At 42.7% G+C, this 23,892-nt stretch overlaps 1 protein-coding gene across 1 annotated transcript in view; it reads left to right on the top strand.

Annotated features, from left to right (window-relative positions):
• Positions 1-23,892, top strand: part of MCCC1 (methylcrotonyl-CoA carboxylase subunit 1) — a 55,929-nt gene that overhangs the window by 12,835 nt on the left and 19,202 nt on the right. Inside the window, exons 6-11 of the mRNA XM_043993614.1 lie at positions 671-818; positions 909-1,030; positions 4,889-5,000; positions 6,912-6,993; positions 9,255-9,382; positions 17,638-17,821. Of these exons, the coding sequence (XP_043849549.1) occupies positions 671-818; positions 909-1,030; positions 4,889-5,000; positions 6,912-6,993; positions 9,255-9,382; positions 17,638-17,821 (776 nt within the window). The remainder of the gene's footprint in view (positions 1-670; positions 819-908; positions 1,031-4,888; positions 5,001-6,911; positions 6,994-9,254; positions 9,383-17,637; positions 17,822-23,892) is intronic.

Below are 23,892 nucleotides of genomic sequence, written 5' to 3'. Positions count from 1 at the left end.
TTAAACCCCAATTGCCTTACTAAAAAAAAAAAAAAAAGAGGTACGTCTTTGTTTTTCTTCCTGACGCACTCGTACTAAAAGGAGTGAGAGGCAGCGTGTGTCATAGGAGTTGGAAGGCCAAGCTCGGCGTCAGGAAGACTTAGATTCAGTTCCTCTTCCGATACACTTGACCTCTGTGTGTGTGTGTCTCAGCAAACCCCAGGGACTTATCTACTAAGTGGGTAAGACCTCTGGAGCTCGTGTAAAGAATTCTCTACAGTGAGGAAATCACCAATCCTTCCTTAGGTCTTTGGAACTGTGCCTTGCTGCTGAAAGGGAGGGACTTGGGAAGGGGAGAAATGTCTCACATGTCTTATGGGTATGTAAGATAACTTTGTATTGGCCACGTGTTGGGAAATTTTGCTAGTCACACAAATGTTCAGGCCTCATTTAGGAATCATTATTTCTCCCAATAAGGCTATCACTTTTGCTCTAAGCTTGAGGAAAGGTAGACATAATGCCATTTGTAATGGTCCATTTGTGACTCATATTCAGTCACAGTGTAGACCTTTCTAATGTTTGATTTCCTTGGAAAGCACCATTTTGTTTTATAGTCTATAGTATATTGAAATAAACAGTTGTACTAAGGGACTCATGGTGGCCTCTCAACTCCTTTTCTTCACTTTTAAAGCACATCCAAGGCAATCATGTCTGCTGCTGGGGTTCCCATTATTGAAGGTTACCATGGGGAAGATCAATCCGACCAATGCTTAAAGGAACATGCTAGAAGAATCGGTTACCCTATCATGATTAAAGCAGTTCGTGGTGGAGGTGGCAAAGTAAGCGAGCCTGTTTATAGGTTTCACCGGGAGGTTGGCTCCTTTATTTTTGTGATCTCACCCTTGTAACAACCGTGTTTCCTGTCTCAGGGTATGAGGATAGCTAAATCAGAAAACGAGTTTCAAGAACAGCTGGAATCGGCAAGGAGAGAAGCCAAGAAGTCCTTCAATGATGATGCTATGCTACTAGAGAAGTTTGTGGACACCCCAAGGTAAGAAAAGTTTTTCTAATGCTGCACAAGGACCCAGAAGAACTTGTTTGAGTTAAGTTTTAGTTACAGATTAGATCCTATTCAAGTCAACAGCAGTGGGTTTTCTGAGTCCTTTTGTCAAATATTGACTAACTGGCTTGGATTCTCTAAGGTATTTGTTGTAGCTGTGTTTATTGTAAGAAAATTTGACTGAGGTCAAACTAACCAGGTCCAGTGACCTTGAGAAGAATGATTGAGTTTAGCAGGTAATATAGTAGGGAAAATAATTAACAAAATAGGTCATCTGGCATCAGTTAACCAGGGCATATACAGACTCATGTGGAGAAAGAGTTATTAAGGAAGGTTGTGAAGGCCCCTCTCCTGGAAACAGCCATTTATCCCCATTAACACAGCCTCAGAATGAGAATAAAAGAAATCAGACTGCCAATAAAAAATTCTACTGGGGACGGGCACCGTGCTCCTAAAGAGTGAGTCATTTACCAAGAGTTAAGGTGTTACCTTCATGTGGGTTACTGTAAGGACATGGGTAGATCTTCTGAATTGGTAACATGTAGTCTTGACCAGTTAGTACATAGGAGGCTTTCTGATAAACCAAATTCACCATGTGTCTCTAATAACAGGATTCAGCCCTGTTGGAAGGTAGGCATGGTAGCCCTAACCCCCTACTCTGTGTGTGTGTGTGTGTGTGTGTGTGTGTGTTTGTGTGTGTGTGTGTTGGGGGAGGGTATGACCATGGTGATTTCCATGTTGTCTTCTCTATTAGATTGTCAGCTCCTTAAAAGCAGGGACCATTTCCACTTTTCTCTGTAACCCTAGTGTTGGACACAGTGCCTGGAACATGGTGAGCATTTAATAAACGCTTCTTGACTGATGAAATGAATGAATTTGGAGCCCTGAGTTTGCTTTATTTAAAATTTATCTGGAATACTGTCCGGATGGATGGCAAGCATGCTCAGCCTGACAATCTTTAGTCTACTTCCTAGTAAGTGTTAAAGGTAAAATTCTAGCTAGTCTGTCTAAAATATCCAATGAGTGGTCGCCAAGAAATTATAAGCTTTAGCAAGAGTTAGACTTTTAAGCATTTATTAAGGAGAATAAGAATTTGGTAAAGAGAGAAGAAAAGGCCTAGATTCCTATCTATTAAAGGGAGAGCGCATTTCTAGCTCCCTTCTCCACCAGCATCCCCAGGAAAAGAGAGAGAGAGAGAGAGAGAGAGAGAGAGAGAGCGCCCAGCTTCCCCTTCCTCCTCCCACCAGCAAACCTCACTTCCTGATGCCAAAGAAAAGCCACATGGCCTTGCCCTCAAAGACCTTCCTTTCATGGCGGAGCTTTTCTACAGTAAGTCTCCAGCAGGTGGCGTCATTCCAATCGTTACATAAGAAAGTTCATCATCTGTGTGGCCACTTATGTCACTAAGATGGAGTGCTCGTATTCTGGGCTCTAGGTCTGCAGATAAGAGCACCTTGAGGAGATAACCCCTTATCAGGAATCTCTCTGCTTGGATTCTGCTCCCAAGATGGCGATGAGCACTGTTGGTAACTATGTGTCTGCCTGTGCTGTGCCTTACTAGATAGTGACGATGAGCAGAGGATCATGGGACAGAGTTATCCCTGAGGTGACATCTGGCCTGGCTAAACTTGCTGGTGGGTTGGGATTCCATAGGCCAGGAGAAACACCTGGAAATACTGACCACCACAATGGTTAATTAGCCTTGCAGGGGAAGTTCAGGGGTGGGAATGACTGGGCAGTCCAGTGGTGCATCACAGTGCGCGCACATGCATACACACACACACACACACACACACACACACACACACACTCACACACTCTGTTTCTGTCTCTGTCTCTCTCTTACAGTACATTACTTAGCATAATCAAGGGGAAGGGGTAGGGGGTGGTCCACATAGGACAGAGAACACTCATTCCCACTGAGTCACAAGGAGCCTTTTTCCCCTGCGACATGAGCATTGGGCTGGCTCTAGAAGGAGCTGTGGGAGCCTGGATGCTTGATTCCCTCACAGGGGCTTATCAGGAGAGGGGCAGCCCCAGAGCTCCTGCCAGAGGATTCTTCAAATGATGCCAGCATTCCCATCAGGCCCTTGTTGCTAGGGGTGAGGGCCCCAACCATTAGTCTAATGCTTACTCCCTTCTCAGCATCGGTCAAGGATTTGTGAATGATCTTAACCTGTGCAATGATCTGGGACAGAAGAGAGTGGTCAGCATTGTGTTTGGACATTCCTCGATGCCTCCAGTCATCCCAGTGCAGGAAGGGCAGTGGAAAGGCCTGTGGGGGGTGTGAGCAGGCCACGGCCTATGACCACTGAGGAACTCTGAAGGGCAGGACTACAGGATGCAGACAAGGAATTGCATGACAGAAAATGAGGGCAGGTTGGTTATGTGGAGAGAGAGGCGGATGCAAGGGGGATGGCTAGGACGCTCCTTTGGCACACTCACAATCTGGTGAGAGGAGGAAGGCCTCTGTGTGCTGGATGGGCACCCGTGTGGGACATTCTGCCAACCTGAGCGAGAGGATGGGTCAGTGTGGAAGGTTGGAGAGAGCTGCCCAGCTGATGTGATCACAGGTCCATTGGAGCGTTTATTCTAATTATCCCCTGCTGCTCTCTGACACAGAGCTCATCTTGACACCAGCATTCCCCCAGTGATGCTATGTGGCTGTGTATAATTCATGGCACTCCTGTGTCCCAAACGGTCAAATTGGAGATGCTTAAAAGAAAGCCAAGCGCTCCCTCCTGGGTGTCAGGAGACTGCAGCCTGTTATCAGCAATGACCCATGTACAGAAAGGGGTTGTCCTCCAGAAAATGGAAGCTGGGGAGAGGAAGTGGGCCAGGCAAGTGGGAAGAAGAAGGAGCCACAGATGGACATTTACAGCTGCCTGGGCAGCCAGCAAGTATGAAAGAACCTGATGGAAGGAAGGCTTTGAGTGCGGTGGTCAACTCCTCCAAGAGAGAGAAAAGCATGGATGGATGGATGGATGGATGGATGGATGAATGTTCATTTATTGAGTGATTACTGTGTACAGAGCATTTGCCCTGCATACAAATGGAAAATCAAGACAGCCCCTGCTTTCAAGGAGCTTACATCATAATAGGGGACAACAGCACAGCAGTGGTTTTTCTTGTAAACCAGATGGAAAGATCCAGGAACTCCATCCTTAGGGGACAGTGGCAAAGCTGATGGTGATGCAGCTTCTTTCGTGTCATTTCCACTGATAAAACCATAACTGTTTCTGAATTAACTTAGATGAAAATTTCACAAGAGAAGAAAAAATTAATGGGTTGGATTTGCATTTTTGAAAGGGACTATGTTATTAATGAGGTAATGGATCCAATTACGTATTGAAATCTTCCCTTATTAGTGTATGTTTCCAAGAGATAATTCAGTTACTAGTGACATAAAAGAGGAATAGAAAAAAATAGAGGTAAGACAAAGCCAATCAGCAACCTCAGCAAAGATGAATTTTTTTTTCTTCTTCTTCTTTTTTTTTTTTTTAGTGAGGCAATTGGGGTTAAGTGACTTGCCCAAGGTCACACAGCTAGTAAATGTTAAGTGTCTGAGGCCGAATTTGAACTCAGGTACTCCTGACTCCAGGGCTGGTGCTCTATCCACTGTGCTACCTAGCTGCCCCGTCAAAGATGATTTTTTACAAAGCAGATTTGATGATAAATCATTTATTTTTTCTTGTAACCTTAGAGTATGTAAATACGGCACAAAACTCTAACCTAAAAGAGAACAATAGGGAACTTAGGTCACTAGAGAGACCAGTAGTTTGGGTCACCAAATGCCACGTCAGTAACTCGGAACAAAGGATGGTGAAGTCATTGTTTACCCTCCAACAGGCATGTGGAAGTTCAAGTGTTTGGTGACCAACATGGCAATGCTGTGTACTTGTTTGAGAGAGACTGCAGTGTACAGAGAAGACACCAGAAGATCATCGAGGAGGCTCCCGGGGTAAGGAAAGTCTTTAATTTAACTTGCCTTGATTGTCACGTCAATAGCCTGCCAAGTCTGGTCCCACTTCCCCAAATCTGAGATGGAATCCCACTTCCCTCTACGGTCCTCCCACAACTCTCCTAGACCAATTGCTGATCTGTCGTGGTAGAGTGAATTTCCTCATAGGAAAGAAGGAAGGAAGGAGGCACTGGGGAAGTGCCTATTGTACACCTGGCCCTATGCTGAGGACTTTACAGATCTTGTTTCATTTGATCCTCACAATAACCCTAGGAAGGAAGTGCCCTTATTGTGCCCATTTTACTGTTGTGGAAACTGAGGCCAGCAGTTGTTAAGACACTTGCCCACAGTCATACAAATAGTAAGTGTTTGAGAGCAGATTTGAACTCAGGTCTTCCCAATCCCAGGCCCAGCACTCTGTCTCCTGTTGGACAGCTCATTGGGACCTTCCCTACACTGACAAAATCACGGGTCTGGTTAAAATTAAGAGCTTATCATAATATACTTGGGGACCACATAGTGGCCTGCTCAACAAAGCCACTTAATAATGTGTGGGATGCAGGTTGTGCCTATGATGGGACAAATTTTACTTTATAATGATGTGTTTTACAGTGGGGTTTTGTTATACAGTTTAGAAAATTAATTAGGGGCAGTGAATGAAACACTGGCTCTGGATTCAGGAGGACCTGAGTTCAAATCCAGCCTCAGACACTTGACACTTACTAGCTGTGTGAACCTGGGCAAGTCACTTAACCCTCACTGCCCCACAAAAAAACAATTAATTGAAAGTAATATTAACTTTTGATTAGCCAGAAATCTATTTTGGGGACAAAAATAAGTTTTGAAAAGTAGGTTTGTTGATGTTTTTCTAAAACATATTAAATGTTTTTCTTGATTTAAATGAATAGATCAACTCACTTTCTGCCTAAGTATAGAATACTGAAGTTTATTAGAATCTTTTTTTGATTATTGAGGGCATTTCAGCACCCTCAAAGGCCTGGCCCAGTTGCTTCACCTCTCTGGGTCTCAGTGTACTCATCTGTAAAATAAGAGGGCTGGATTAGGCAACTTCTGAGGTTCCTTCTGCCTCTAAATCTATGAGACTTTGATTATCACTGCTGAACCTGGATGTGCTGATCTCAGACTCTGCCCCCTAACTGATTAAAAAAAAAAAGTCAGTCAATCTCTAATAGCTTGTTTATTATGATTCACCTCTTTTCTTCCAAAATGTAGAAAAATTTCAATGATCTGAGTCTTTCCGTTTCACAGTAATAGTCTATTCAAGACATCCCAATTTACTTGCAAACTGATGCCAAATAAAACTCCATCCATAGAGAATGAGCCTTCAGTATAATTGGGGAGGGGGGAGGGTTAATATCCTAAGGTTTCTTATTACTAAGTTCACTTATTGATTCCTAAACACTTATAACCTATCTTCATTGTCATTGGAGACTTAAACCAAATTAAACATGGCCTCTTTTTCTATATTGTTGCTCAACATTCCAGGTTTCTCTCTTGGTTCCATGATAACTTCTGAATGACAATGATTTTTGACTACTATTGTCTAAAGAGACTCTCCATGGTTAATTTGTGGTTTATTCTGAACCAAAACAGGGTCAGCAAAAGTTGTTAAACAAGCTTCTGTAATTTTTGGATGAACTAAAATGAAAACTGGTCTGGGGTGAGAAGGCAGAGGCATTATTGTGCCTGGTGAAATCTACAGTTGATGGGCCAATCTAATGAGTCATGGATCTTGTTTGATAGTAACAGTTCCTGAAAACAAGACATCCCTTAATGGATGTTTATAGATCCGGGTTTTCTTAGAATTTCTTGGTGAGAAAGGAGCGTGAGTAATGCCCATGATCCTTGTGAGAGATCTATTTTTTTTTTTAATGTTTTAATTGTTCACAGCCTGGAATTAATCCCGAAGTCAGAAGGAAGCTTGGGGAAGCTGCAGTGAAAGCTGCAAAGGCTGTCAATTACGTGGGTGCAGGTGAGTAGGTGGGAGGGAGCCAGACTGGGGGGACAGGAAAGACGAGAATCGGGGCATGCATTTCTCCAGGTCTGAGAGTGCAAGAAAACCATGAAGTTTTTTTTTTAAAGGCGGTGGGGGGGGGGGCAGCTAGGTTACACAGTGGATAAAGCGCTGGCCCTGGATTCAGGAGGATCTGAGTTCAAATGTAGCCTCAGACACTTGACACTTACTAGCTGTGTGACCCTGAGAAAGTCATTTAACCCTCATTGCCCCTCAAAAATAAATAAATAAATAAGTAATGGGTGGGTGGGCACATTTGCTGAATGAATTTTTTTTAAGTTTAATCTGCACTATTATTTTATTTTATTTTTTTAATTAATAAAGTGTTTTATTTTTTTTCCCATTACATGTAAAGATAGTTCTCAACTTTTGTTTATACAAGCTTTCCAATTTCAGGTTTTTTTCCCTCCCTCCACTCCCTCCCCCCTCCCCTAGACAGCAGGTAATCTGATATAGGTTATATATGTATACACATAATAACATTAAACATATTTCTGCATTAGTCATGTTATAAGAGAAAAATCAGAGCAATGACGAAAAACATCAGCACCAAAAACAAAAGAAATAGTATGGTTCATTCAGCATCTATTCCACAGTTTTGTTTTTTTTTCTTGGATTTGGAGATCCTCTTCTATCATGAGTTCCCTGGAACTCTTCTGTACCATTGCATTGGTGAGAAGAATATAGTCCTTCACAGTAGATCAACAGACAATGTTGATGATACTGTGTACAATGTTCTTCTGGTTCTGCTCATCTCACTCATCATCAGCCCACGCAAGACCCTCCAGGTTTCTCTGAACTCCTCCTGCTCATCGTTTCCAATAGTATTCCATTGTGCTGAATGTATTTTATTTTATTTTATTTTATTTATTTATTTGTTTATTTGTTTGTTTGTTTGTTTGTTTATTTATTTTTAGTGAGGCACTTGGGGTTAAGTGACTTGCCCAGGGTCACACAGCTAGTAAGTGTTAAGTGTCTGAGGCCGGATTTGAATTCAGGTACTCCTGACTCCAGGGCCAGTGCTCTATCCACTGCGCCACCTAGCTGCCCCTGAATGTATTTTATTTTATTTTTTTTTTATTTTTTTATTTTTTATTTTTTTTATTTTTTATAGTGAGGCAATTGGGGTTAAGTGACTTGCCCAGGGTCACATAGCTAGTAAGTGTTAAGTGTCTGAGGCCGGATTTGAACTCAGGTACTCCTGACTCCAGGGCCGGTGCTCTATCCACTGCGCCACCTAGCTGCCCCCTGAATGTATTTTAAAACTGTGTGCATGTGGATTCAATTGTGTGTGTCTGGGCATGAGTCAGGGTTCCCATGCACAGGAGTATGTTCTTTGAAGAAACAACTGCAGAATGTGTTCCGCGTTCATCAGCTGGCCCAGAGCTAGCTGCCGTCTTGTGGGGGTCTTTGTGGCCTTGCTGTCCTTGAGTCGCTTTTGGGCGGCTCAGTCAGGGTCTCATCGAGGGGGACCTCTGGGGCTGATTCTGGGGGCCTCCTGCAGTTTGCTTATTTCAGGGAATCCCTCCAATTTAGATGGAGAAGCAGGGTCAGAGTTCCAACTGTTTAAGTATCAAATGTTTTCCATTGAATGAAGAATGAGAAATCAAACAACATGTGAGGCATGGTTGGGGAGGGTGAGATGGGAGAGGGGAATAAGTTTTTGTTGTGGTTGTGGTGGTTAAAGAGAATAAGCATTTATACAGCTCCTTGTCTTTGTAAGTCACTGTGTTAAGTGCACTTACAAATGTCATCTAACTTAATCCTCATAACAACCCTGGGGAGATGGAGGGAGGGAGGTGCTATTATTAACCCTATTTTACAATTGAGGAAACTGAGTCAAACAGTTTAAGTGAGTTGCCCAGGGTTGCCCAGCTAGTGTCTGAAGCTAAATTTGAACTCAGGCCTCCCAAGTGCAAGCCTAGCGCTCTGCCCACTGCACCACCACATGCCTCAGGGTTGTGGTATTAAAGGTGGAAGAGACCTCAGACCCTACCTGGTCTAGTCTCTTTCATCTTACAGGTGATGAGGCAGAGACCAGGGAAGCTGAGTGATGCAACCTGGGTCCCATCCTAATGTCCTCAGAGGCAGAACTAGAACTCGGATCTTCTGAGGCCAGGGATCTTTCTGCTTCACTGGCCTCTTTCTTGGCAGGATTTTGATTTGGGTCCTTCTCATACTTTACCACTGCAGCCTAACCCTCAAATCTCACATTGCAGGTACTGTGGAGTTTATCATGGACCCAAACCACAATTTCTACTTCATGGAGATGAACACGAGGCTGCAGGTGGAGCATCCTGTTACCGAGATGATCACTGGGACTGACTTGGTGGAATGGCAGCTCCGGGTGAGCAGGCACTCTGGGAGGGGCAGGAAACTAGGGGCCATTAGGATTACCTGGGAGGGATTACCCTGGGCCATGGGCAGCAAGGCTGTCAGGGGGCGCCACAGTGAACAGAGCACCGGGGATGGAGTCAGGAAGACCTTTGTTCAGATCTAGCCTCTCACTCTTACTGGCTGGGTGACTGAACAAGTCGCTTCATCACTGTCTGCCTCATTTTCTTCAGATGTAAAATAATAAGAGCATCTACCTCTCTGGGTTGTTGTGAGGGTCAGATGAGATTTAAAAATGTAAAGGACTTTGCAAACTTTCAAAAGTTCTATAAATGGTAGCTCTTCTTTTTAGGAAAGGGTCCCAAGAAATATGGGAGCAGATAAGAATAACAAGAGGTAAGAGAATCTTGCAGGGAGCCTTTAAATGCTCACAACTACCACAGGAACCAAAGCCTGGCCTACCAGGGGGCGGTCAGCACAGGTGTAGAGGTGGGAGCTCCAGTGACATTAGTTAGGAAGGGGGTTGACCTGGGGTGGAGGAAGATGTACAGAAACCAAGGAAAATTCACACACACACACACATACACACACACACACACACACACACACACACACACACACACACACACACCCCACACTACCACCAGCATGGGGCTAGGAGAGTAACCCCTTTATCCATTGTCAGTCCCATCTTTAGTGTCACTCTCTGATTGAGGACGGGTTCATTGCCTTCACCATTCATTTGTTACTTCTCCTGGATCAAATGAAGATGAAACGGATTCAAAGTATGTTTGTTCCTCTGCTCTTCTTGGATAACATCAGATTCTTCATCCTAGTCAGTAGGTGCCTCCTCCTGATAAAAATTAATGGGGACTTCCATGGACTTAGGGCAGCCGTGATAGGGAACTCAAATCCTGCTGGAGACTCAGTTTCTCCTCCCCAGGCACTCCGGTAATGAAGATACAAGCACTCACGCTGCTTCCTGAGTCATCCAAGACATCTCCTCTTTAATTACAGCGCTTCACTTTTGACATGGGTGTTTTCTGAATGTGATGATAATATAATAAGAATAAGAATAAGAATAAGAATAAGAATAAGAATAATAAGCTGGTATTTACACAGCACAAATGAGGCTTGCAAAATGCTTTACCTGTATTATCTCATTGGGTCCTCACAACAACCCTCGGAAGTAGGTTCAGTTGTGATCTCCATTTCCCTGATGAGATAATGCTATGAGAGGTTAAGTAATTTGCCCAGGGTCTCACAACTAGCCAAGTATCTCAAATTCCAATTCAGATCTTCTTGACTTTGTGGTGTAGTTTGAAATGTTGGCAATCACGATCAAATTTTGAGTCTTGGTAAGTTTTGTTTTGTCATCAGGCAAAAACATTTTGGATCTTCTGACCCCTTCTTCCTTTGTGTAGTGTGCTGTGTTTGCTTGGCAACCCTAGGCAGATCTGTAAGTTTTTGAGAAATTTGAACTGTATTTCCATGCTGCCAGGAATCTCAGAGTTACAGTGCTTGACTTCAATAACTCACTCTTCCTCTGTGACTAGCAACATGCATTTCCCTGTTTATTTTAATTGGGTTCTGTTTTATGCATTATTAAAGACAATTGTCCCTTTTTAATCTGTATTTTATTTTGTAAGCCACAAAGCAGGATATAAATCCATAAAAAAAAATAGTGTCAGAAACTCTTCCAAGTTGTCTTTTGGATTCTTTTGCCAGCTATGGGGTTTTAAAGTTGGCTGCCAACTACTCAAGCTTGGCATAACAATCCAGCCAGCAACAGCCATGCCCTGGCTGAACTCGACAGAAGTCAGAGGTCATTGTGCCAGGTGGACACGGATCAGCCCACACTTGGGTAAAGGGCAGCACCCTTTTGGCAGCTCTTGACAAGCTACATTTGTTTTCGTTCTCTTTTCTGAAATCAGGAAAAGGAGCAAACCGTGCTGTGCAGTTCTTGGCCCTTTTTGTATGTGGAATGCAGCCTTTGGGGCCAGATTCAGGAATACCTATTGCATTTTCTTTCTTTTGCTTCTCTAGATGAAGACACTTTGCATGTTCTCATGGTTTGTTAGAGAGAGCTAGTTGCTGGTTTTTCTGGAGCCAAACATCTTTTCCCTTTTGATCTTCTGTGTTCTCTGAGCTCATAATCACCAGGCTTCAGAGATTTTTGATGTTCGGAGAAATTGGTACCTGATGTAAGAGGTATGTGTCCAGAGTTCCAGAAGAAATATATCATTCTCGAAGTAGGAAAAGAGGAAGATTGCAGGCATTTAAGGCTCAACATTGCCTGAAATGGCCTATTTCTGGATCTCAGAGATTTACTGATTCAGATATTCCTAAGGCTTTGGTTTCTGAGACTCAGGAAAGACAGTGTGATTTCGAGGTTCAAGAAGAAGGGAAGATGTATAGACTGTCACGAAACCTGCTGCAGATGCAGATATCTGAGACTCAGGGAGAACAGTGGAGGCAGAAAGGGGATTTTAGGAATCTAAAAAAATTAGAAAACTGTTTCCGTTGATTGAAGAAAACACTCAGAAGACATTGTTGGATTTGGTTTTTGAAACTCCAAAATGTTTAGGCAGGGCAAGCCTGTGATCCAGCCTCAGGGCCCATGGGGAGAGCTGTTTATTGGAACTCTGAGAGTCCAAGCTTTCAGGCCTCAGTGGATATCCCAGAGGCTGCCAGGAGCCAGCATATAGACGGAGCAGTTTCAAAGGTTTGTGATGTCCCAGGGGTACAAATTTCCAAACACCCGACAATCCAAACAGGGCTGGCTTCCTGGAAAAGTGCCTGCCGGAGCAGTATCTGAAGGTGGCAGACGCTGCTGACCAAGATGCCCACCCCAGCATCCATGTCCCCACCTGAAGTGATGCCTCCACTGGGCCTGCAGCAACCATGTGAGACAAGGAAGAGCTCCCTTTCTGCTTGGATGTTGTGTATTTCAGACTCAACTTTGACAGGAGACAGTTAGGGAAAGACTGAGTGCTCATCTGAATTTGTGACGTTGTGCTTGGTCCTTTCTGTTATAGTTACTTCCTATTTCATTTTGATAATAAGCACCCTGAAAAGTAAACTTCACTAAAAGAGAATGGAATACATCCTGAGAATACAAAGAAACTTAACATTGAATCATACACCTATTTCCTTTTCAATCACTTTTTCTCTATCATTAGGTAGTAAGGGCCATTAGAAGATCTTGTTCTCAGCCTGCCTACACAGTGAGATTAAAATAGGAGAATCCTAATGCAGTATGAGTATACCATCAGAGAATCCTGGCAATAGTCATAGCTCGAGGGTTGAATAATGGCTTTCTATGAGGAAGATTGAATGGAGACTTTAGTATTCATGGTTGAAAAGAAGAAAAAAAGTCATTCTTGATTATTTTCTTTTTTCAGTTATATTTTATTTATCTCATTAAATATTTTCCAATTGCAATATACATTTTTAATGTTCATTTCTTAAAATTTTGAGTACTAAATTCTTTCCTTCCCACTGCCCCCCCATTCATTGACAAGAGAAGCAATATGATATCAATTATACATGTGAAGTCATGTAAAACATATTTCCATATTAGCCATATGGCAAAAAATAAAATATAAAGCAAGAAACATAAGGGGGGCAGCTAGATGGCGCAGTGGTTAAAGCACTGGCCCTGGATTCAGGAGTACCTGAGTTCAAATCCGGCCTCAGACACTTGACACTTACTAGCTGTGTGACCCTGGGCAAGTCACTTAACCCCCTATTGCCTGCAAAAAAAAAAAAAAGAAACATAAGGAAATTTTTTTTTTAATTATACTTCAGGGCAGCTAGATGGCACAGTGGGTAGAGCACTGGCCCTGGAGTCAGGAGGACCTAAGTTCAAATCCGGCCTCAGACACTTAACACTAGCTATGTGACCCTGGGCAAGTCACTTAACCCCAATTGCCTCACAAAAAAAAAAGTATACTTCAGTCTTAACTCAGAGTTCATCAGTTCTCTCTCTGGAGGTAGATAACATTTTTCATTACAGGTCCTTTGGAATTATCTTGGATCATTGTATTGAGCAGAGTAGCTAAGTCTTTTAATATTGATCATCCTCACAATATTGCTGTTAATGTATACAATGTTCTCCTGGTTCTGCTTACTTCAATTTCCATCAGTTCATATAGATCTTCCCAGCTTTTTCTGAAACCATCATGCTTATCATTTCTTATAGTACAATGGTATTCCATTACAATCATATACCACAACTTGCTCAGTGATTCCCCAGTGGATGGGCATCCCCTCAATTTCCAGTTCTCTGCCACCACAAAAAGAGCTGCCATAATAATTTTTGTACAAATAGGTCCTTTTCCCTTTTCTTTGATCTCTTTAGAATGTAGACCTATTAGTGGTGTTGTTGAGTCAAAGGGTATGCATAGTTTTGGCCCTTTGGCCATAGTTCCAAATTGTTTTCCAGAATGGTTGAACCAATTCACAACTCCACCAGCCCTGCATTAGTGTCTCTACTTTTCTACACCCCCTCCAGCATTTGTTATTTTCCCTTTCTGTCATGGTAGCCAACCTGATAGGTGTGAGGTGGTCCTCAGAGTTGTTTTAATTTTCATTTCTATAATCAATAGTTATTTAGAGCACTTTTTCATTGATGACTTTGATTTCTTCTGAAGACTGCCTGTTTATATCCTTTGACCATTCATCAACTGGGGAATGGCTGCTATTTTTATAAATTTGCCTCAGTTCCCTATATATTTCAGAAATGAAGCCTTTATCAGATGAATGTGCTATAACATTTCCCCTAATTTCTTGCTTTCCTTCTAATTGTGGCTACATTGGTTTTGTTTGTGCAAAATTTTTTAAATTTCATGGAATCAAAATTCATCATTTTATTTCCTATGAAATAAAATCTTTATTTTAATTGTCATAAAGTCTTCTCTTAGCTATCGATCTGACATGTCAATTTTCCCATGTTCCTCTAATTTGTTTACGATAACAGTCTTTATGTCTAAATCATATACCCATTTTGACCTTTTTTTGGTGTATGGTGTGAGATGTTGGTTTATGCCTACTTTCTACTAAACTGCTGCCCGGTTTTCCTAGCAGCTTTTGTGAGATGGTGAGTTCTCTCCTCAAAAGCTTTTATCTTTGGGTTTATCAAACACTAGATTACTATTTTCACTTATTCCTATGTATTGTGTACTCAATCTATGCTATTGATTCAGTATTCTATTTCTTAGCCAGTAACAGATAGTTTTCCTGATTACTGCTTTGTAATAGATTTTGAAATCTGGTACTATTTTTGTTTTTTGGCTTTGTTATTGACATGATCAATTAGTACTGTTTTTGGTTTTTGGCTTTGTTATCAACATGGTTAATTAGGCTTTATAGTTTACCTAATATTCAACTAGTCCTGCATTCCTGGTATAAATCAAGCCCAATGATAGTATATGATCACTGTCCTATATTGCTGTAATCTCCTTACTAGCATTTTATTTAATTTTTTGCATAAATATTCATTAGGGAAATTGGCCTATAGTTTTCTTTTTTTGTTTGCTACCCTTGGTTTAGGTTTCAATACCATATCTGTGTCATAGGAAGAACCTAGTAAAGACTCCTTCTTTACCAAATTTTTCAACTCGTTTATGAAGCATTGGGATTAATTGTTTCTTCAGTGTTTGGTAGAATTCACTTATAGCTAGCTGTGTGACCCTAGGCAAGTCACTTAACCCCAGTTGTCTCACTTTAAAAAAAATTCACTTATAAACCCATCTGCTCCTAGGAATTTTTTCTTAGGGAAATTGTTCATGGCTTGTTCAATTTCTTTTTCTAAGATAAGGTTATTTCATAGTTCTATTTCCTCTTCTGTAAACCTAGGCAATTTATATTTTTATAAATATGCACCCATTTCACTTAGAGTATCAGTTTTAGTGGCTTATAATTGGGCAAAATAACTCCAAATAATTGCTTTAAATTAATCTTCTTTGGTAGTGCATTCATCCTTTTCATTTTTGAGACTTTTATCACACACATACTCTTCTCTTATTGCCTTCCCATCCTACTTCTCTGTTCTGTAAAATAGATTTCTATACCCAACTGAGTGTGTGCGTGTTTCATTGTTTTTTCTCTTTGAATCAGTTCAGATGAGAATGAGGTTCAAATATTGCCTGCCCAACCCCCCTCCACAGTAAAAGCTCTTTCTTACATACCTCTTTTATATGAAATAATTCCCCCCATTCTTCCTCTCCTTTTCCTCTTCTCCCAGTGAACCCGATTTCTCATCTATCTATTTTTTTACATCATTCCAACTTAATCAAGTCACTCTAGTGCCCTCTGCCTATGTGGAGTCCTTCTAACTGCCCTAATAATGATAAAGTTCTTAGGGGTTCCATGCATCATCTTCTTATATAGGAATATAAACAATTTGAACTCACTGAGTCCCTTTTGATTTCTCTTTCATGTTTACCTTTTTATGCTTCTCTTGAGTTTTGTATTTGAAAGTCAGATTTTCTATTCAGCTCTTTTTTTTCATGAGGAATATTTGAAAGTACTCTATTTCATTAAATATTATTTTCCCCTGAAGGATTATACTCAGTTTTGCTGTTGTGATATTTAAAATCTATATTGTGTGATCGCCTTAAATTACAAGATTCAGCACCAGTGTTTGGGCATTAAACATTTATTAAAGCATACAGATATTCACAAGGAGTTCAGAAAGTTAAGAAAAAGCCTATCTAGCCTAGAGTTCCAGCCTGGTTGGGTTCTTCCTCAAGTCCTCCTCCACGAGCTTGCTTTAATCAAGAACTCTCTAGCAAGCTGATTGTGGAAGCTTTTTATAGGTCTGGAACAGAGGCAGTCCTTACACATTGCTTCAAGCTGATTGGTTGGTGTCATCCAAATCCATTGGTTCTGAAAGTGTCCTCAAGTTAAGTTCACAGTCTAGCTTCTGAGAACAATACCTTTTTTTTTTTTTTTTTTTTTTGCGGGGCAATGGGGTTAAGTGACTTGCCCAGGGTCACACAGCTAGTAAGTGTCAAGTGTCTGAGGCCGGATTTGAACTCAGGTACTCCTGAATCCAGAGCCAGTGCTTAATCCACTGTGCCACCTAGCTGCCCTGAACAATACCTTCTTAAGGGATAGCCAGGTGTGATTACAATCCAATTAACTTGAAGTAGGCTTAATCAGCAGTCAATCACTCTCACTTGATTCAATCAGTCTAGATTACTCTCCAGGTGAGTATTTGAGTATCTGCTAAATCTCATTATTTCATCACACTGTGTATATTATTCTTGGTTGTAATCCTTGCTCTTTTGACTTCCAGAATATCATTCCAAGCCCTTCTCTCCTTTAATGTGGTAAGCAGCAGAAGGAAACCATTCAAATACCATGGAGTCATAGTTATGGTCACACAAGATTTATCAGCTACCACATTAAAGGAGAGAAGGGCTTGGTTTGATCTGTGGTCCTTAGCCAGGAAGGGCCCTGATCCCTTGCACTTTTAGTCCGTACCACATTTCAGGGTCCCTCCTCCCTTGAGACAGAAAGTGCTCCTTCCTGCCTTGGAACTCTGATGTAGGAGTGGGAATAGGCAATGGAATTGCTAAGCAGAGCCCTGTCCTGCACCTAGTGCTAGCACAGGAGTCCCTCATAATCTCTTCCTAACTGGTTGCCCAATCCCCTTACAATCTGTGCCTTGAGAGCTCCCCAAGGTACTGCTGCTTGTATTGCCACTACCATGCCCTACCTCTGGTATTGCTAACACATGGCTCTGGGCCAGCCTCCAGCCCACATCATAGATCTCTCTTTCTGAGCTCCTACATTGTCTTTGGCTAGAAGAATGTCTCACCCTGTACCTTGGTGGCTCTACTGCTCCAGATTATATTTGAGGAGTTATTTTAAAAGTTGTTGGAAGGGAATGTTGGGAGAGCTTGGCTGAAGTGCTTCCTCTCCTCCACCATCTTAGCTCCACTTCTGGAAGCCCTCTTGATTATTCTCCAGCACCAGTGAGCCCAGCCTTGATATTTGGACTCAAAATTGAACTGCTTTAGAGAGGAAGCTACAAAATCCCTTGCTATTCATGTTCACTTATAGACCATTTCCATCTTGGCCACCAAGAAGACATCTCAAAAATGGCTCAAAGTGTACAAGTGTGACTGGATCAAAATACTATTGTTTCCATTGGGTACACTTTAAGGAAAATTAGAGCCAGAACCAATGTCTGCTAATGCTCTTAACTATTATTATAAGATAAGGTTTTGCAAACAGAAAATATTCTTCTCTTTTTAGATTGCTGCGGGAGAGAAGATTCCTTTGAGGCAGGAAGAAATAACCCTGAAAGGCCACGCCTTTGAGGCCAGAATCTATGCAGAAGATCCTCAGAATAATTTCATGCCTGGGGCAGGACCACTTGTGCACTTGTCTACGCCACCACCAGAACCTACTCTTAGGATCGAAACAGGAGTAAGGCAAGGTAAGCAAGGATGAGCGTCTGGCCCTTGTTATTTTCAGTCTGCCTGTAAACTGAGGGTGGTTATTGCTGTGCTCACCTCCCCCTCTGGGATGTTGGCCAGGAAACAGTTGGCAAGGCCCAGGGAGCTCTAGCAGTGGGACCCATTCTTGTGTTGGTGACAGCCTCCCCCTGAGCCCTTTGGCTAGCCAGATTCTCTCTTCTTTTACAGCCAAATTTGAATGACATTCATGAATTTGCCATTGTTTTTCATTCTTTCACAAGTGACAGCTGATTTTAAAGAAGAAAAAATCATTTGCGAGCATCACACTCCTATTTGGGAAGCTTGAGTTGTTTCTCATTTCAACAGTACTTGCTGATTGCCTGCATATCTTATGCACAACATTATGGAGAACATTCACAAGTCTGGTGGAGGACAGGGTGTGAGGTCAAGGAGCCAGTATCCTTGTATAACTAAGAACTCAAAATACAATAAGTAGCAGTTAAAGAATTGGATAACAGTTCAAGACAATAGAAGGGACGTGCTTCATTAACTGCAACACGGATTACATGGTGCTGTCCAAGTTCAGTAGAGGGGGATACTGTCACTCTGCTGTGATTTGAGTTGGTTTTTGAAGGAGAGGTGGATTAGAGAGAAGTTCTAGGCCCTAGGAACAGGGATCTGGGAGCTGACAGACGCCACAGGAATCGGCCGGGGGATGTGCATGCAAGGAGGCTACTGTGGTTTAGGTCAGCACGGGGAGAGGCATGGCTTCCAGGAAGGGGGAGTCGAGGGGCCCTTTGCTGGACCACATCTGAAGCATCACAGTCAGTTCTGGGCACTCCAGTTTGAGAAGGACATTGACAAGCCAGAATGAAGGCCTGGAGTCCGTGTTGGGTGGTACTTAGTTTGAGAAGAAAAGATGGAGGGAGACCCGAAAATTGTCTTCAAATATCTGAGGGGCTCTTATATAGAGAAAGGATCAGACTTGTTTTGTTCAGCTCCAGAGGGCATAAGTGGCAAAGTGGCAAATTCAGGCCAGAACAGGAAACATTCCCATTCATGAGAACATGTCAGTCTCATCTCTGGATGCCAGAAGTGAAATGGCTGCATTGGGAGGGTGGGTCCCCTCCGTGGAGGTCTCCAGGCTGAGCCTGGAGAGCCACTTCTCAGGGATGTTTTGATGAAGAGGGGATGGAGTCAGTGGCCCCTAGTCCCTTGCAGTGCTCCGAATTCTGTGATAGGAACCACATGGCACATTGCAGGGTCAGACAGCGAGGAAAACAGCTGAGCTGCACAAGTGAGTATTTGGAGATAAGACTGGACAGGCAGGTTGGAGCCTGGCCATGAAAGGCCTGGAATGCTAACGTCCAGAAGTTGTATTCTCACTGGTCACAGAAGGCATTGTGAGGGCTCTCATGAAGCCACGGGATAATTGAGCAATCACAGGATTTTCAGTCCTTCTTTTGGTTCTGGGCAGACCCTTCCAGTGTCCGTGCTTTGTTTGTAGTGTTGGGATGACAGATCAGCTTAGTGGAAAATGGAGGGGCTGCTTCTAGCAGGACACAACTTTGGTGTGGTAGAGGCCAGCTGAGTATGCTCTGAGTGAGGTTCAGGAAGGGTGTTTATGGGGCAGAAGAACTGGGATTCTGATACTCCGTGGAATCAGCCTTGGAACTTGGAAATGTGTGAAGCAAATGTATGTTGTTAACTCATTATCGACCATAATGTGATTTTAAAAAATATACTCCTATTGGAGTTGAGCAGACAAAAGGTAGGCAGCAACCTTCAAAAACTGACGTGCCACAGGGGCGGCTAGGTGGCACAGTGGATAAAGTATGGGCACTGGATTCAGAAGGACCTGAGTTCAAATCCGGCCTCATACACTTGACACTTACTAGCTGTGTGACTCTGAGCAAGTCACTTAACCCCCATTGCCCTGCAAAAACACACAAACAAACAAAAACCAATGTGCCACGGTTGATGCTGCTTTTCTATTCATGTATGGGTTGAGGAGTGGGCTCAGGACCGAGGGGTGCCGAACATCTCCCTGTTGCTGACTGGCACGGTGGATTATACAGCAGCTGCCAGCCAGAGGAGGTGTAGGGGGAGCAGGTGAAGAGGGCCCATGGAGTGTGGTTTGGCTGCCAGTGCAAACAGCTTGTGAGCCCCAGAAAGAAGAATACGGTGGCACTGATTGGCTCTTGAGGTTACCACTAATATTTCATGGATGCTGAAGCAACCATCAGGCTTCCCACAGCAGTGACCTTCAGAGGGGAATAGAAGTCATTCAGTTCTTCATTAGATAAAACTGCTATCACTGTGCACAACGTTCTCTTGGTTCTGCTCACTTCACTAGACATCAGTTCATATAAGTCATTCCAGGCCTTTCTGAAGTCATCCTGCTTGTCATTTCTTATAGCACAATAATATTCTATCACCATCATATACAACTTGTTTGGCCATTCCCCAATGGATGGGCATTCCTTTGATGAATAACATTTTTATAAAACACACAGGATTACAAAGGGCAGCAGTCACAGAGAGCTCTGGCTTATGTAAGTGGACCATTGCAGGCAGGTAGGCAGAGTGGGGCAGAGGTCTCACGCCAAGGCCTCAATCCCAAAGTCTCTCTCTGTGTCCATTCTTCTGTTTTCACTCACTTGAAGGGTTTGGGGTTTTTTTAGGGGCCTGGGAAGGGGGGTGTTGTTTGTTTTTTGGTAGGGGTGGGAGGAAGAGAGGCTGTGGAACACTGTCAGGAGTGGAGAGAGAGAGAGAACACAGTCCCAAACAGTAAAGTTAACATAGGTGTTTGTTGGAATGCAGATTTCTCTCAGAATTTTTTACCTAAAGTCAAATTTGTGTCATGAGAATTTATGTAAAGGGAGAACTGTCTGCATATTGAAGTAAAGTTATCAGAATCTATGTTTTAAAAAACCCAAGTTCCCAGACCCCAAGGGAAGACCCCTCGCTCTAAATGAATCCAGAAGTAGAAGCAGCTGGAGCCATGGGGATTGTGGGGCAAGGCCTGAAAGAGGCAGGTAAAGGAGCTGGAGAGATGGGTGCAGTAAGAAATCTAATTTCACGGGATGCTCGGTCATGTCATGTGGCTCTGCACACAACAAGCTGCCGTGAAGAGAACTGCCTCTTATTTGTCACCATCTGTTGTAGAAAGTGAAAAAGCAGAGAAATGATGGGATGAGTTGGACAGAATCAGACAATCAATTAACAAGCCCAGGGGCTACAAAGACATTTTCTCCCACCGCAAGGAACCCACATTCTCTTGGGGGAGTCAACACTCCATGAACTGTGAAAATAGACTGCACATGCAGCATAAATGAAGGGAAATCACAGAGGGCAGGCACTAGCAGGGGGAGGGACGACAGGAGGGGGAGGCTTCAGGGGAGCCAGAGACAGAGGAGGATGCAGAGCATTCCAGGCCTGGGCCAAGGGTGAGGAGAGGAACAGCCGGAGGTGGGTGTGTGCACGGGGGTGAAATATCAGAAGACCAGAAAGGTAGGAAGAAGCCAGCTTATGGAGGGTTTTAAAGGTTGAGCAGATGATTTCCTATCTGATCAGGGCCACTGTAGAGTAGTGGGGAGATGTGGTCAGACCTGAACTGGAGGAAAATCACTTTGGCAGCTGATTGGAGGATGCATTGGAGTAGGGAGAGACCTGAGGCAGGCACTCCAGCCAGCAGGTGACGGTGATGGTCCAGGTGAGAGAGGCGATGAGGGTCTGCACACATCAGAGATGTCGGGAAGGTAGAACCAAGCATGAGACCCGGCAGCAATTGCATATGTGAGGTGAAAGCAAGTAAAGAGTCAAGAATAACGCTGAGATGGTGCATCTTTATCTGTAAGTTTAGTGATTTCATGCGACAGAAGAAAAGACCAATCATTGAAAAATATAGTCTAGGCTAAAATGAGCCACAGGCGTGGAGAGTCTTCACAAACCTCCCTCCTGTATGTCATGAATACTGTTTTCAAGAAGAGAATCAAAAGAGATTGGCTGTAGCGAGTACTGAAGAATATCATAAAAGTTAGAATTGGTTAGATCTCAAGGGGCAGAAAATGAGTGTACCAATGTAGGAATCATTTCAGAATCTTCTGCCTCTGTGCAATCAGATCATCCACTGGCCAGTCAGTCAACAAGCATTTAAATGCTTACTATGTGCCAGGCACTGTGCTAGGCATTAGAGATACCAAAAAAAAAAAAAAAAAAGACAAAAAACACAGTCTCCACTTTTCAAGATCTTACATTCTGATGGGGGAGACCACGGACAAACAACTATGGATAAAACAATAAGTCAAATAGATGAAAAGCAATATCAGAGAGAAGACAATAATGGGGAAAAGGCTAGACTTAGAAAGGCCTTCTGCAGAAGGTGGCCTTTGAGCCAAGTCGGATTAAACCAGAGAAACCAGAGCATCCACGGCCAGGGAAGACATATGGAGTCAGGAGATGAAATATGGTGTGCGTGGAACAAGAAGGAATGGGTTATTGCTAGATCTTGCATACATAAAGAGGAGTAAAGTGTAAGGAGATTAGAAAGATAGGAAGGGTCTGGACTGTGAAAGGCTTTAAATGTCAGACAGAAGATTCTGTATTTGATCCAGGAAGCAACATGGAGCCATTGGAATTTACTGAGTTGGAGGCTTGGGATGGGGGCAGGGGGAAGTGGGGTTAGACCTGAACTTTAGGGAAATCACTAAATGAAGGAGGATAGAAGTAAAGAGAGACTTGAGGCCAGGAGAGCAGCCTGAAGGTTATCCAGAACAAATTAGAAGAAAGGATAAAAACAATTTCCCCAGCAGATTGGTGGTCAAAGGATATGAACAAACATTTCTCAAAAGAATTGCCAATAGGGAAGCTAAGTGGCACAGTAGATAAAGCACCAGCCCAGGATTCAGGAGAACCTGAGTTCAAATCCGGCCTTAGACACTTGACACTAGCTGTGTGACCCTGGGCAAGTCACTTAATCCCAATTGCCTCACCAAAAAACAAAGGGAAAAAAAGAATTGCCAACTATTAATAAGCTTATGAAGGGGCAGCTAGATGGCGCAGTAGATAGAGCACCGGCTCTGGATTCAGGAGTACCTGAGTTCAAATCCGACCTCAGACACTTAACACTTACTAGCTGTGTGACCTTGGGCAAATGACTTAACTCCAATTGCCTCACAAAATAAATAAATAATTAAATAAGCTTATGAAGTCATGCTCCAAATCACTAATAGTAAAAGATATGTGGGTCAAAATATCTGTGAGGTTTCACTTCACCCCCTGCAAATTGGCAAAGATGATAACACTTGAGATCAATATTGGAGGTTCAGTGGGAAGACAATCACTCTAGGTGCCTTCACTAACCTTGGTTGATGAGGCTGTGAATCTGCACAGCCATTTGGGGAAACAATTTGGAACCATGCCAATAAAGCAAATTAAATGTTCATACCCTTTGACCCAGAGATTCTACTACTTTGGGGCTTATACCCTAAGAAGGCCATGATAAGAAGAAAGTGCCCATATACAACAACATATTTACAACAGCAGTTTTGTGATGGCAAAGCATTGGAAACGAAGTAGATGGATGTCCATTAACTGGGGAATGGCTAAATAAATCATAGTCCATGAATGTAGCAAAGTATTACTGTTCCTTAGATGATGAATGTGATGAACACAGAGAAGTGTGGAAAGATCTCTATGAACTGATACAGAGTAAAGTAAGCAGAATCAAGAAACCACACACAATGACTATAACAATGCAAATGGGAAGTATAACCCTCCCCAAATCAAAAGAGAGTGTTGTAAAAATTACAAAGAAGCATGGTTCCAAAGAAAAGATACAATAAATAAGACACCCCAGTCACACCCCTTTACAGAGGTGGGAGGGCCACAAGCATAGTATGTTACATTTTCAGAATTTTCAATGTTTCAATCAGTTTTGTTGATTTTTTTTCTCTTTTTTACTTAAAAAACTTGTCATATGAGTGGCTCTCTGAGAGGGGGAGGGAGACATTTTGAAGATGTAAAAAAGATTTATCAATCAAATTTATTTTTTTAAATGAAAAAAGAATAGGATGAGAAGTGCTCTCTG

The sequence above is a fragment of the Dromiciops gliroides genome, chromosome 3 (genome assembly GCF_019393635.1).
Source record: "Dromiciops gliroides isolate mDroGli1 chromosome 3, mDroGli1.pri, whole genome shotgun sequence".
In the NCBI taxonomy this organism is placed as follows: Eukaryota; Metazoa; Chordata; class Mammalia; order Microbiotheria; family Microbiotheriidae; genus Dromiciops; species Dromiciops gliroides.
Note: the sequence above shows the minus strand (reverse complement) of the source record. Positions and strands in the feature narration are given on the sequence as shown.